The 13,841-nt window shown below is 39.4% G+C and overlaps 1 protein-coding gene across 1 annotated transcript in view; it reads left to right on the top strand.

The window, feature by feature from the left end:
- The window catches only part of LOC137255261 (uncharacterized), a 31,289-nt gene extending 17,709 nt beyond the window's left edge, over positions 1-13,580 (top strand). Inside the window, exons 14-23 of the mRNA XM_067792708.1 lie at positions 4-178; positions 959-1,129; positions 2,217-2,363; positions 3,789-4,009; positions 4,810-5,010; positions 5,772-5,961; positions 6,378-6,815; positions 7,659-7,802; positions 9,210-9,430; positions 10,101-13,580. Coding sequence (XP_067648809.1) covers positions 4-178; positions 959-1,129; positions 2,217-2,363; positions 3,789-4,009; positions 4,810-5,010; positions 5,772-5,961; positions 6,378-6,815; positions 7,659-7,802; positions 9,210-9,430; positions 10,101-10,304 — 2,112 coding nt within the window. The 3' untranslated portion in view covers positions 10,305-13,580. The remainder of the gene's footprint in view (positions 1-3; positions 179-958; positions 1,130-2,216; positions 2,364-3,788; positions 4,010-4,809; positions 5,011-5,771; positions 5,962-6,377; positions 6,816-7,658; positions 7,803-9,209; positions 9,431-10,100) is intronic.
- Positions 13,581-13,841: the final 261 nt, after the last annotated feature.

Here is a 13,841-nt window from a genome sequence, read left to right as displayed (position 1 = left end):
CAGGTGATGCTGAAGCCAACACTGGGCTACTTCTGCACACTTGACCCTCTGGGCTACGACTTCAAGCAGATGGACATCCTGTTCATGGTCCTCGGCAATATGATAGGTCAACTCAGTGACATCACGGCCGGTGAACATCAACTACGACTCTTGTTTGCTATGCAGAGAACTTGTGCAGGTCGGTTGCATAGATTTAATGTTGGAGAAGATTCTTTCTGTTCATTTTGCAGCTGAAAAGCTTTGTTATTGGATAAATTGGTTGATAGATTTGTTTTTTTCTCATGCAACGCTTTCTACAGAGGGGTGTGTGAAGGTTATTATTTTGGACTTTTTGGTAGTGAGTATGGTGGTATGGTAGTGCCTTTATCTGGAGCGGGAATTCGACAACCTTTCACCACTCTTCTTTTACTTTGCCATATACCATAGTCATAACTAGCACAGACATATTCCTGAAGAATATTTTGCCATTGTAGGGGATATTGATAACCACCTTCATGTTTGGATTACAGTTAAAACAGTTATTGCAATTAGATTTTATGAGTTACGGTGAATTATGTAGATATCCCATTAGAATATCTGTAAATGTAACAATTGTATCAAACTGGACTAAAATGCCTTGCTGTAATTTCAAATTGTAAACCATTTTTTATTATCTTATGTACAGTTAATATTTTTCAAATGCTGATTCTGATTTTCCATTGTTATCAAGTGTCAAGCATATCATATCCTACAGGATACTGTATTGGAAATAACATGTCTGTTTTGTTCTGTTCGCAAGGCTCAATTACATAGTCAAACCTTAATCAGCTATGGTTAATTCATTCTATCAGTTAAGGGAGTAGGCTGTGTTTTTCTTGTTAATTACCTACACCACTGTCTCACAAATGGGAGGCTCTTTCACACCAACATCAGTAATATGCAGCCAAGTGAATTAATCTTTTTCCACGTTGTTTTTCAGCCACTGTGGTTGACTTTGACCTTCTGTCTCAGATCATTACTATTGTGAAGAACTTTATCTCCAGCCCAGAGGGACGAACAAAAGACGTCATTCCTAACCTCTCTACCCTGATTGGCTATCTGGTTTCCATACCAACAAGTGTCAGCAGACCACTCTTTGGCTACGATCAAGGTAAGTCAACCCCATTAACACTGATGCTGCGAAGAGTAATAATTTTGAACCTAAGAGACAGGATGGTATAAGGGCTATGTTTTATGTCCTCATCATGATTGTAGCATCGCTTCCAAAAACTCAAGCAAAACTGAAATAGTACAGAGGATACACCTTTCTCCAATTAATAGCAAGGGAGATTAGAAAAGGTGGTGTTTAAGATCTTTAGCAGCCTTTATTTTTTTCCAATTTAAGCTACCTGTTTATATTTTTTTTTGAGGAACAGCAACCAAATATGTTTCTTGAAACATTTCTTTAGCTAGTGTTGCTAAATTGGAAATATTGAAGCAGATTGCCTGAATAAAATGTTCAAGTGACGTGCTCTACTGGCCAACAAGGATAAGCTGGACTGGCACAGAAAATGCGTTTATGAGGAGTAGGCTGTGCACAGCAATGAGTAAACCATTTGGTTTGTGAAGGTGGAGCAGATGTAGGCTAGTACATGTGCAGTGCATGATGATGAAATTGATTCTGCATGTAGCCGCTCACGCCCTGCTCACAAAACTCTCACAAACTGATGTAACAAGTCTGTTACACTACCCATGACTACAGGTAACCCAGGGCCCCAATGGCAAACGTTGGTAGGCAGCACTCATACATGCTAAATTGGGTCAATTGCCAGGTCAATGCTCGACTTATCCTTGTTTGCCAGTAGTGGAGGAGTGTTTGTCAGATGTCTGTACAGATAGGAACTGCACTGGAATAAATGCTCTGATTTAACTATAGCAGAAAAAAGTGAGCTTATGAAATAAAATTCAAGGAAATGACAGATATCTTGTCCTGTCGCCAATATTGTGTTTGTGTTAATGCTACATGCATAGACTATTGGTTGCATTATTTGTGAAACTCTGTATGTCTTCTTCTAATTGGATCCAAACTGAACTAACAAAATTAAAAAAATCACTTGATGATGATGATGATGATGATGATGATGATGATGATGAAAATGATGAAATTAGTGAATGTGCAGAGTTTGCTTAAGTTATTTGCTAAGTTGTTTTGCTGAAATAAAAAGAAACATTATTAAATAGTTGTGTGTCACTTTCAGTCAAAGATGACGAGATGCCAGAGCAAGCCCGCAGCTTTTGGCTGGCATTTATCACAGAGTGTATACGTAGAGGTGGTGGGTCACTCTTCCACGCTATCAGTGATGCCAGGGTGGATGGTATCATCGACCATCTGGTCAACCCAAGAGGTATGTTGAAAGACCCTGTATATGTATGTGGATGTCCCTGATACTGTTGACAGGAAGCATGTGGTTTTCTGGACCAGACTAGCAACCAGGTGTTTCCTCAAACAATTCTTGCGTGGTATTTCGGAGCAAAAAATGTTTGGTATAGTTTGTGGGCTTGAAAAAGTCTGAAATTTGATTATTTTAACCTGTAAAGGGTCCTAAATATAGGAAAATTTGTCAAACTATGCAAACAAACTGATACATAACAAAAAATACTTTGCAACGACAGTCAGCACTAATTAATATCCACCTCAAAGAAAAATTTTGCCAGTGTAACAATGGAGCTATTACCTCTGATGGTCGGTCAACCTTGTGTGTATGTGTTATACATGTGTTATATGTGTAGGATATAAAATGACCCGCAGGCATTATTGAAACGTAAGCCTGCTTGCCGTTAGGAATGCTCAAGGGAAGAGTGCTTTCTTTTCAATAATGCCCTCAAGTCATGTTATATCTAATTCATAAACTGACCAAATGTATATGCTGTAGTGTTAATATTTGGTTTTCGCCGATGAAATCAAAACTAATGAAATCAACTTGCATGACCTTGCAAGTGCAATATGCGCTAGCCGTGCCCTACCTATCTGTCTTGTGAGAAACACATTGCTCATACCGAGAAACAATCTCATTCTTCACAGCTATCCTTTATAGCCTAGGGGATAAATTCGCCAAGCCAGTAAGCAAAGAGTTACGGGTTCGAAACCGAGTCTTGACACTACATGTTGAAAAGTGTCAGTAATGTCATATTTTACAATCATATTCAGTGATGACAAGACAAAGTTGTATCAGTCTTCATGATAAGTAATAATTCAAAGTTCCAGAACAGAGGGAAGTTATTGAGATAATGGGTGGAGCAGAGGGACATTAGTTAGATTATTGCCTGAGGAAACAACATTGTATCAGACTGGAGGGATTTAATGGAAAAAAGTGTCTCCCAAGAACAATAGTGTGATGTCACTGGAGGTTTATAAGTTACTATAGGTCCCAAAAATTATTCATTGGGCCTTGGAAACCATTAAGATGATCTCAAGGTTGATGGCTGATAATATGTATAAACCCTGTAATTAGGATACAGTGATCAGAATTGCAAGAAACAACCTTGATAAATGGATGTAGTTTGTGTTTTTTTCACTTTGAAACAAGTCTAGAAGTGCAGTAAGACGTCATAAGGATATGCTGGGAAAAACAGAGATCTCTTGCAACTTGCACTGGACCTCGCAGACATTCCATTCTGGTGAAATTAGTTGATCTGCTTGTGGCTGATTTTTTGCAAAGACGTGGGGAAATGAATTCAGTCAGTCACATTTACAATGTTTCAATGATTTACAATGTTTCAGTGATTACTCAAACAAATTAACTGATAATGGTTGACCCTCTGCTTTCCAGCCACCACGTCTGCTGAGAAGAATGCAAGGAAGACAACTCAAGCCCGGCTGGTGGAACAGTGCAGGTGTCTCCAAGATGTGGACACTGCTAACATAAAACTGAAGATGACAGACTTTGACCCCACAGCTGGACTGAAGCCACCTTCTGTAGAACTGAAACACTCAGTGGCAATGGACAAAGCCATGGATATCTGGGGCCAGGCTAAGTGTGGAGCCATAAAGGTAGGCATTGTAGTCTTGTGTGATGGGCCTTATTGTTGTTGAGTGAGTCTTGTTGTTGAGTTATCTTGTCATTTGGAGAATCATGTTCTCAGTGGATGTTTGTTGCAATATTCCACACAAGTGATGTCAGTCTGTAAATAAGCAAGTCTTCACCAGATAATCCAATGATCAACAGCATGAGCTTTGATCTAGGCAGTTGGGATACAGTGGCATGTGTCAGCCATGTCAGAGGACCTGACCACCCAATCCCTTAAGTCACCTCTTACAACCAACTTGAGTTAATGAAGTTCAATTCTAACCCAGATCTTTATGGGTGTGTGCCTTCTGAATCTGTGTTTATGTCTCTGAGTAAGTAGTGTTTTAGAGGAATCTTCTTCTTGTTAGTGAGTGACTTGCGGCCTAACATGGAATCAGCCATAGAACCAAACACTGAACCAATCATGGATTTGAACCTTGGGTTCAGCTTGTGAAACTGTGTTCAATGTAGTCTGATTTATTTCTTTTGGTTTGACTCAAGCAAACTGGACCTGCAGATTTCATTCAGGGCCTGTAGATTTTATGGCCTGCAGGCGGCAGCAGGCGCTGATGGCCATCTGGCAAATTAAAGTATTGCAAACACTGCTAGGTTTTCCTCTTCTGACACATGTTGGGGTGAATCAGTCGTTGTCGCTCATCTCAACACCCATAGTGGTTTGATGCCTCTCATGGGTTTTATGTTTTATGGTTTCATGTGCCATGATTTTGCTGGAATATTGCTAAAAGTAATAAAACTGAACTCACTGACTCACTCCTTCTCACAGAACAAGAACAGAGATGAGCAGGTGTCGAGAGCCAAGAAGGAGATGAAGAGATGGTTGAAGGAGGGGAGGGTACAGGCTGGGGTGGACACTGAGTCGGAACAGACAACAAAAACTGAAGAGGGTGGTAATAGGATGGAGGAGGCAGAAAATCGGTATGACGCCGATGACATTGACTCAACAATACTTGAAGTTACAGCTAAGGTAGGACATAGATTTCTGATTATCATGTTGGGGTCCAGTGCAGGAGAACTTGCAGTCTAACAAAAGTTTACTACCATGGGCACTGCCCTGTAGTTCATCCATAGTTACCTCCCTTAGGCTCCTCATGACGTTACAATGGTTGCTAATGTTTAGTCTCTGAATATATAATTTTGATAGCAACAACACACCTATTTAAATTGAAGTAGATCCAAAGGCAGACCAAGGATTCAGATCCTGGGGAAATCTACACTTCATTTAGGAAAGTCTAAACTTCATTTTTGGAAAATAGTATGGTTCAGGGACTGTGAGACAGACTATGGTCCCTTCACCAGCTTCTCTTGCTGAAGAGTTTTTAGAATATGCTGAAGGAGAGCAGTTAGATTACGTGATAACTAATTATGTTACGTGATTGTTTTCTGATCATTATCCCTTCAGGCCAAGGTTGGCAGTCCTGTAAACCTCCAAATTAAGAAATGTGCATGGAAGCAAATCTCATCACAAACTTTTTATTTCCTTGTTTTATGATGATATTTATGAGTTAAAGTTTAGGCTTACATTAATATATTATGTTTTCTGTGTCCATTATCTACACTTTTCCACATTTCCTGTCAAATACTCTGTGTCCACAGTTCACCAGTGTCTTTAATGTCTGCATTATAGTAGGCTTCATGTCCACAGTAGCTGTCATGCTATGCTAACACTGACATGATGTATATAACACTAAACACATATACTAATCGTGACTGCTTCTTTCTTCATAGCTCCTCGAGAGAATCACAAGGAACAGCTTCCCAAGTCTGAATTCCGTCCCAGGCTTCATGGCTTTCCTCCATCACTGGCTTGTGAAAGAGAGAAGCTATGAACACATGGACAAAAATGGTGGCTTGGCACCCTACATGTGGATCGGAGGGGTCAAGGTCGCTGTTTCGGAGATGTATGCCAAGATGAATGGTGAGAAGAATTTTAGAGATGAGCAACGCTACAATGTTTTTTGACTGGCTGATATTTTGTATGTAATTCTTAAAGCGATAATGATTGTGAGATCTTATTCTATTGTTGTCATGCCACAGGCCTGGGTTTGATTCCCCACATGGGTACAATGTGTGAAGAACATTTCTGTTGTTCCCCACCATGATATTGCTGGAATATTGCATAAAATGGTGTAACACCATATTCATTCATTCATTCCTTCATTCGCTCGTTCATTCGCTCGTTCGTTTGTTCGTTCGTTCACTCACTCACTCAACTGGCTTGGTTCAGTGGTTTAAACCTACAAAAGCAGTTTCTGATTTGTGTTTGACGTGAGTTATAAAATGCCAGTTATAAATGCCGATAACTAGTAATGGAAAAAAATCAAACATTTTCAGAATTTCTTCACACTTGTGAGGCTGAAGTAAAGCAAACTGAAACATCAGATCCAAATACTTTGGTTGTCATGGCAACGGATGAGGAGCTGATAGCAGCTTCAACCAACACAGTACCTGAAGCAGACGTGTCAACAGGGGAGGTAACTGCAGCTGACGATGTCAAGGATGTTGATGATGCACGTGATGATGCAACAGGAAGTGACAGTGATGGGTTTAATTATGTAAGTGATGATGATTCTGATGACTATGCCCGCACCAGGCAGAAGCGTGCAGTACAGCAACACATCAGTCTCCCCATGATCCTCCACTGTGTAAATGCCAATATGAATCAAGTAAACATGATTCGAGCTATGCTGTGTCAGGCTGTTGCCTTCCACTCTAACAGCCGGGCCAGGGCGGGAGCCAAGGAAGGACAACTCAAGGACCTCAGCTGTGAAGGTGAGTATCAGCATAAAGGGAGTTGAGGGCAGCAGGGAAGAATAGTGACAACGCACCTATTTAAATTGTTCCTTGCCAAACTTAAGACATGGGTTCAATGTCTGAAGCCCATTTCTGGTGTCCTCTGCAGTAATATCACTGAAATATTGCTAAAAGAGGCGTAAGGCCTCATTCATTCACTTACACCATAACAGGTTTCTGATCTTTGAAAGTCAGTAAGAGGACTGTTTGTGAAAGCAGCACGCAACAAAGGAATATGATTACACAATGCCATTTAGAAAAAGGTCACATGTAACAGATGTTGTATCTGGGGTTACATTTTCTTAGTAAAGGACCCGTGAAGGTCCAGGGGTAGAGTATTTCTTGAGCACCCCATGCTTGCCATAAAAGGCGACTGTGATTGCTGTAAGAGGCGACTAACGGGATCAGGTGGTCAGGCTCGCTGACTTGGTTGACACATGTCATTGGTTCCCAATTGCACTGGATTGTCTGGTCACCACCACCATATAGCTGGAATATTGCTGAGTGCGGTGTAAAGCTAAACTCATTCACTCACTCATTCTTAGTAAAGTAGAAGTCAGGGTGGTGGTATGTGTTCTTGTACATAGAGCTCAGGTTGCAAATCAGTTAAAGTCAAGTGTGGAGAGTCTTTAGATGGGTGAACATGTTTGGCGACTTGACTCTTGGGAATTTTTTGGACTTCGTCCTTCCCAATATCAAAGCACATGTAATACATTTGGTCTCACCAAAGTGCATTTGATCAAATTGCTTCTGTCCACCCAGCAGAATATGGGTACCCAGTATATGGCTTGTATAGTTAGGAATAATGAATTCTGCTTTCAGGAAATGCTATTGTCACCCTCCGTGACTTCCATGTACTGCTAGAACTGCGTCGAGATGGAGCTCTAAAGTTTTTGATAAACAAGGTGCTGTGGGAGAGAGCTAACTACAGTATGCTGCATGCAGAGACGGTGTGGGCCTTTATCGGTAAGTCGGGAACACCAGGCCCTGTTTGTCTCTCCTGCATGACAACATCAACTGTGAAAATCTGTTAGAACTGATCCTCAGCAACTCATGTTTGCCATAACAAGAGACTAACGTGATTGGGTGGCCAGGCTTGCTGACTTATTTGTCATCGTATCCCTATATTGTATTGATTGATGCTTGTGATATTGATCACTGGATTGTCTAGTCCAGAGTTGCTATTGTATAGACTGCTGCCATATAGTTGGAATATTGCTGGGTGTGGCATTAAACAACTAAGTAACCAACTATATTAGTCAGTATCCACTGGTTGTATAACGTAGTGTCAGCAATATTCCAACCTCAGTTTTCCAAGTTCCCCAAACCTGAGGTCAAGCTTAAAAAATCTTAAAGCTATTTGGGTCTTGTCAATTGATCATGAAATGGAAAGTGTAAATTTCCTCACGATTGTAACATAAGGCTTAGTATTGTGTATAGAAGATATTAGTGCAATCTTATTGTTGTCCCCAAAAATATTTGTCGTGCCATTTGCCACGCTGACTCAGCTAACTTCTGTCCACTGAGTGAGTGAGTTAAAATTTAACATCACATCGGCAATATTGCAGCCATATAGTGACGAGTAATGCTGTAGATGCACAAAACAATACAAGTAATTAAAGAACCAGTCATTGACGGACTGTACAATAACTAGAGTATCACAAAAAGAGTTAAAACTAGCTAGAATGTATTTTTAAAAGCAGAAAACTATGTTGGACAATACCACGTAAAAATTGCCTATTGATCACCAACAACTGGAGGTAGATCACCATACTAGGGCACTTCTGACCAGAAGGGACAAAATTGATATTTCTATTCCTCTTTGGTTTTCTAATCTGAAATTAAATCCATTGTTTGATGGAAAGGAAGCTGTTCTGGTTCAGTCCCATAGCTGTGTATTACATGAAGACATAAGCTATCGTTATAGTGCCTGGTGTTCATCAATAATAGAATAATACAAGGACCCCTCATGTCAGAGTATACTATATCTGTGTAGGATATCTATGTTAAACTGTTGGACAGCAATGGATACATATCACCTCAAAACCTTTTCAAGTCTCTCCTTAAAACCCATCTCTTCCACCAAGCATTCTCCTAGACACAATTGTGTGTATGTACATGTATGTGTATGAATTTGGTTTTAATTTTGCCATTGCACTAGTGAGCATTGGTCAATGGATACTTGGCGTTTTAGAAATCAGTTATTGTTATCATGATTAGCCGCATTTAACAACTGGAACCATAATTTTAATCACAAAGTCACCTCACCATGTGCAACATAATTCCTTAACTACAACTTTCACAGTCCTGACCAACACCTGAGTGCCTAGTTTTGCCTTTGTCATAACACTGACAGTGTTCTGCCTTTGACAGGGTACCTTGTCAGTACATACAAGGATCGTGATGAGGGCTTCCGTATCCTAGTGGAGAGCATCGTGACATGTGACAATGCAGCCTCAATCCCACTCCTGGCCGACAAGCTCCGTGTAATTCTCAACGGAAAGTGGCAGGACTGCGTCGTCTTCGCTAACGGAAATATCTGGCTGCCTGAAAAGAAACTTGCCAAAAAGTTTGAGGAATTGATTGGCACTGAGGTATGTCATTTGGTTAAAGCTGTTAGAAAGATGATGTGAAAAATATTTGCTAGTTTGTTACTGTTTAAGCTGTTGAGTATTATCACATTTTCATTTAAATGGAGATGTGTTTTCTTTGAATCCTCAGTATATTTTTGCTGTCAGATGCTTTTTATTCGGTATTTTAAACCAATAAGATGGCTTTAATTAAGTGCTTTCTTTGGTCACAGCAGTGATACATTGTCACGTGGATTCCATGTCATTGTGCCCTACATGTGTGGATCGATGCCCATAACGTCAATCATTGGCTGAACCTAGCTTCAAATTGATCTTCAGTAAATCATGCTTGTTGAAAGAGGTGACTGACGGGATCGAGTGGTCAGGCTCACTGGCTTGGTTGACACATTTTTTATTCATAATTAAGCAGATCAATGCCAATGCTGTTCATCACTGGATTGTCTGGTCCAGACTAGATTATTTACAGACCACATCCTTATAGCCGGAATATTGCTGAGTGCAGCATAAAATTAAACTCACTCAATCAGTGGATGGTCTGGTCCAGTCTCGAATATTTACTGACTGATACCATGTACATGGAATACTACTGAATGTGATGTAACAACAAACAAACAAACAAGCAAACAAACAAATACATTACATTGACTTTAGCAGCAATTCATTCACCTTTCAGACATGGAGTGAGATTGAGGTTGATCTTCGCTCCAATGTTCAGATCCACGTTTATCGGGAGTCGGACATCCCCAACCGTCATGGTCATTGCAACTCTAACCCCTACATCCCCAACGTGTTGAGGGCAAAACTGGGCATGCCACTTCTTGATGGAACCACTGCTAGAAGAACCGACCTAAGATATATTAGGGGACTCACCAGTTAAAACTTTGTACTCAATGCCGATGACATGTTAGAGATGAACTTTGGAAAATTATGACTGCAATGAGTGCCAAATATTGTGTTGATGAATTATTTCTAAAGATGTGATGAATGTCTGAGATTTTATAGGATCATTTGTTGTTGTTTGTTATGATTTGTGGTGAATGCTGGAGATGAGAACATCAGAGATGCCAACAAGTGTTGCAAACAGATTGGCGGATCTGGAAGGGGGGTTTCAGGGGTGCTCACCCCATCTTTTTTCCTGAAAGTTTGTTATATGGCCATTGAAACCCAGGTGAAGATGAAAGATAATATGATACTCGTACCTCAAACAGAAGATTTCCAAATTGTCAGCATTACATTTCTTCTTGTTGCCTCTTCTTGATGAATATGTATATATCCAAATTTAAATCCAAATTTCGTAGCATTTCTAGCCCAATCGTTTGGAACTAAAAATCATAGCATCTCAGGAACATTGCCATTTGAAAGCATCACTGGTGAATTCCAGAGGTGAGATCATGATTGTGTTTAGAGTAAACTCATTACTAAATCTGGAGTAGTAAGTGTGATGAATGACAGACATTGGCAAATGTTTGTCTTGAAATAGCAAAACACCTCCATTGATGCCTTTAGACTGCACTACTCTGCAACACATAACCTTTGAAACGGTTTCAGGATCTTCTGTTATCAGAATGTGTTTTGCAAATGGTTGATTTCTTGACTATAAAATGAAATAAACTTATCTCTAATAGTGAGTGAGTGAGTGAGTTTGGTTTTACGCCGCTTTTAGCAATATTCCAGCTATATCACGGCGGGGGACACCAGAAAATGGGCCTCACACATTGTACCCATGTGGGGAATCGAACCCGAGTCTTCGGCGTGACGAGCGAACGCTTTAACCACTAGGCTACCCCACCGCCCCTTATCTCTAATAAGTATATGAGTACATTAATCATGACACACTAGTACCTATGTAGCTATGAGAAGTCTTAAATGATCTGTATATGTATAATGTATTCTCTTCAAGAACGATGCACCCATGAAGATGCATGGCAGAATAGATCTTCTGCAACCAGTGCTTGCCAGATACACATGTTGATGGTCATGCTGTTGATCACTGGATTGTCTGGTACAGACTCAATTATTTACAGACTGCCACCATATAGCCATAAAAAAGTGACATGAGAAGCACACTTAACCCTAGAACTCAGATGCCTCTATCATTTATTATACCTGTGAAGGTCCTGGGTAGAACAGGCCTTTAGCAACCCATGCTTGCCATAAAAGGCGACTGTGCTTGTCATAAGAGGCGACTAACGGGTTCGTATGGCCAGGTTCGATCACTTAGTTGACACACGTCATCAGTTCCCAAATGCGCAGAATGATGCTCATGCTGTTGATCACTTGATTGTCTTGTAGAGACTCAATTATTTACAGACCGCCACCATATAGCTGGAATATTGCTGTGGTGTAAAACTAAACTCACTCACTATCATTTATTATATATGCTGGAGGCAGACCCAAAAAAATACTTTTCTTTCAGATCCGCTTATCACGTCATATATTTACAATATTTTATCTAAAACTTTACAAGTACCTTCTCTCAAGTGTTGAAGTTTTTCTTGCACAGATGTTTGTACTGTTCTCTTGATCTGGCTCCGTACCAGAAAATGTGATGAAAAATGTGTGACAAAAGTTAAGAATATTGTTAACTATATTATATTATTAATTATTATACTTCAGTTCACTCAAGAACATACTACAATGTGCATAATGCAAATTTGATTATTCCACATTTTTTGTAAATGTAATCAGTATATGAAACTCCTTCAAACAAACATTAAGCCACGGTGCTGATAACTAAAAAATGTTGCTGGACCTGTTAATGTGTAACCAGCCCTGTACTAAATATAGAAATTTGAGGTATGGTGTTAAAAGAAAGTAATTAATGAATATCTTGAAGTGAGGTACATTTAAACATGTGCAAAAACTAATTTAATAAAACCATGAGTTGGTGGTCGTTGTTAATTCATTTAGTGTCATTGCCATCAGAAAAGAATGACATTATTCATTGGCTGAAAGTATTCTCTAGACCAGTCACATTTAGTGTTAGATAAATGGGTAGGTTGATCTGTGGAAGTTACAGTTTGATTGATCATGAACAATACAGACATCATCTAGTTACCACAATTGTAAATTATTTTCAAGAAAATTTCCTGTAGTCAATGACATGGTCAAATATGTACCCTTGGAAAATGTATTAGCGCACAGGACCGGCTATAGAATGAATTTGTAAGCCTACCATGTAACCAGCAAGCAGCGGGTTGCTGGGCAGATACTGTTTCATACACTGGTGTCATTCTAATTTAACAAGGTTTTTGTTGAAAAGATTATGTAAATTATGTTTCATTTAAACCTGCTTTTATGAAAACACAATGTCTTTGCCAAACTGGTCAAATGCAACGTATGTTATATCAGGAATTACAGTTTCTTAGTACAGCACCGATTTTAGTACTTTTTGGCATTATTTCAATTTAAGGGTTTTAGAGGTTGGATTTGATTGGGATGAATAATTGAGGAAATATTTTTTGTCAGCATTCAGACACTTAAACGGTTTTGCATGATTGTTCTTGTACTTTGAAAGTCTCAGTAGAGAAAAATGTTCTCAAATTTCTGACTGTCACAATCAGCCTTTCTTTTTGATGACAAGCTGTTTTGTATTATTTATATGTTGCATTGCTTTGTTTGTTGTTAGCAGAATTTGTTGTTGATGTAGTCACTGATAGTATATGTGCTATTTTTATTCTGAGAAGTATTTTTAAATTTGAAAATGTGCAATACTATTCATTATTGGTTTGAACATTCGCTCTTCATGATTCCCAGCATGTGTACAATGAGTGAAGCTCATTTCTAATGTCTCCTGCGATGATATTGCAGCAATATTGCTAAATGCGGCGTAAAACCATACTCAGCCACTCTTTAATCAATATTTGTAGCATCATTCTAAATTTAGAAATTTAGGATCACTCATCACCATCATGTTTTGTTCTATTCATTAAGTTCAGTTCATGCATGATGTTTCTGATTGCTCCTGAATGTAACATTTATACCACATTATCGTCATATGTATCTCAGTGCAGCATGTGTATCACTGTATCAGCTAGCATACCCATCCCTATCAAATTTTGTTGAGATTGTATATTGTCTGAATACATTCAGAATACTAGCTCCCTTGTTTCTTGTTTAAGTATTAGTATACTTGTCACATAAAGAAACAGCTGTGCACACAGAAGATGCATTCAAAAGTGGAGCAAAGATGAAATGATGTAGACACTTTATGAGCTGTGTGGTTGTCTCAGTGACCTTGTGTGAGAATGGGTCGTACAGCAGGACGTTGTGGTAGAATCCAAAAGTGATATCAAGGAATTCTGTGTTAGGATGCAGTCCTGAAATGGTCCAGGATGTGATCAGTGCCGTCTGGAACCTTCGCCGGAGATGTGTCACTCGAATCCATCTGTCCTGTCTTGGCATCATTACTCGG

This window comes from Haliotis asinina, chromosome 11, assembly GCF_037392515.1.
Source record: "Haliotis asinina isolate JCU_RB_2024 chromosome 11, JCU_Hal_asi_v2, whole genome shotgun sequence".
NCBI lineage: Eukaryota > Metazoa > Mollusca > Gastropoda > Lepetellida > Haliotidae > Haliotis > Haliotis asinina.
The sequence above is the reverse complement of the archived record's forward strand: the minus strand, read 5'-3'. Positions and strand labels throughout refer to the sequence as shown.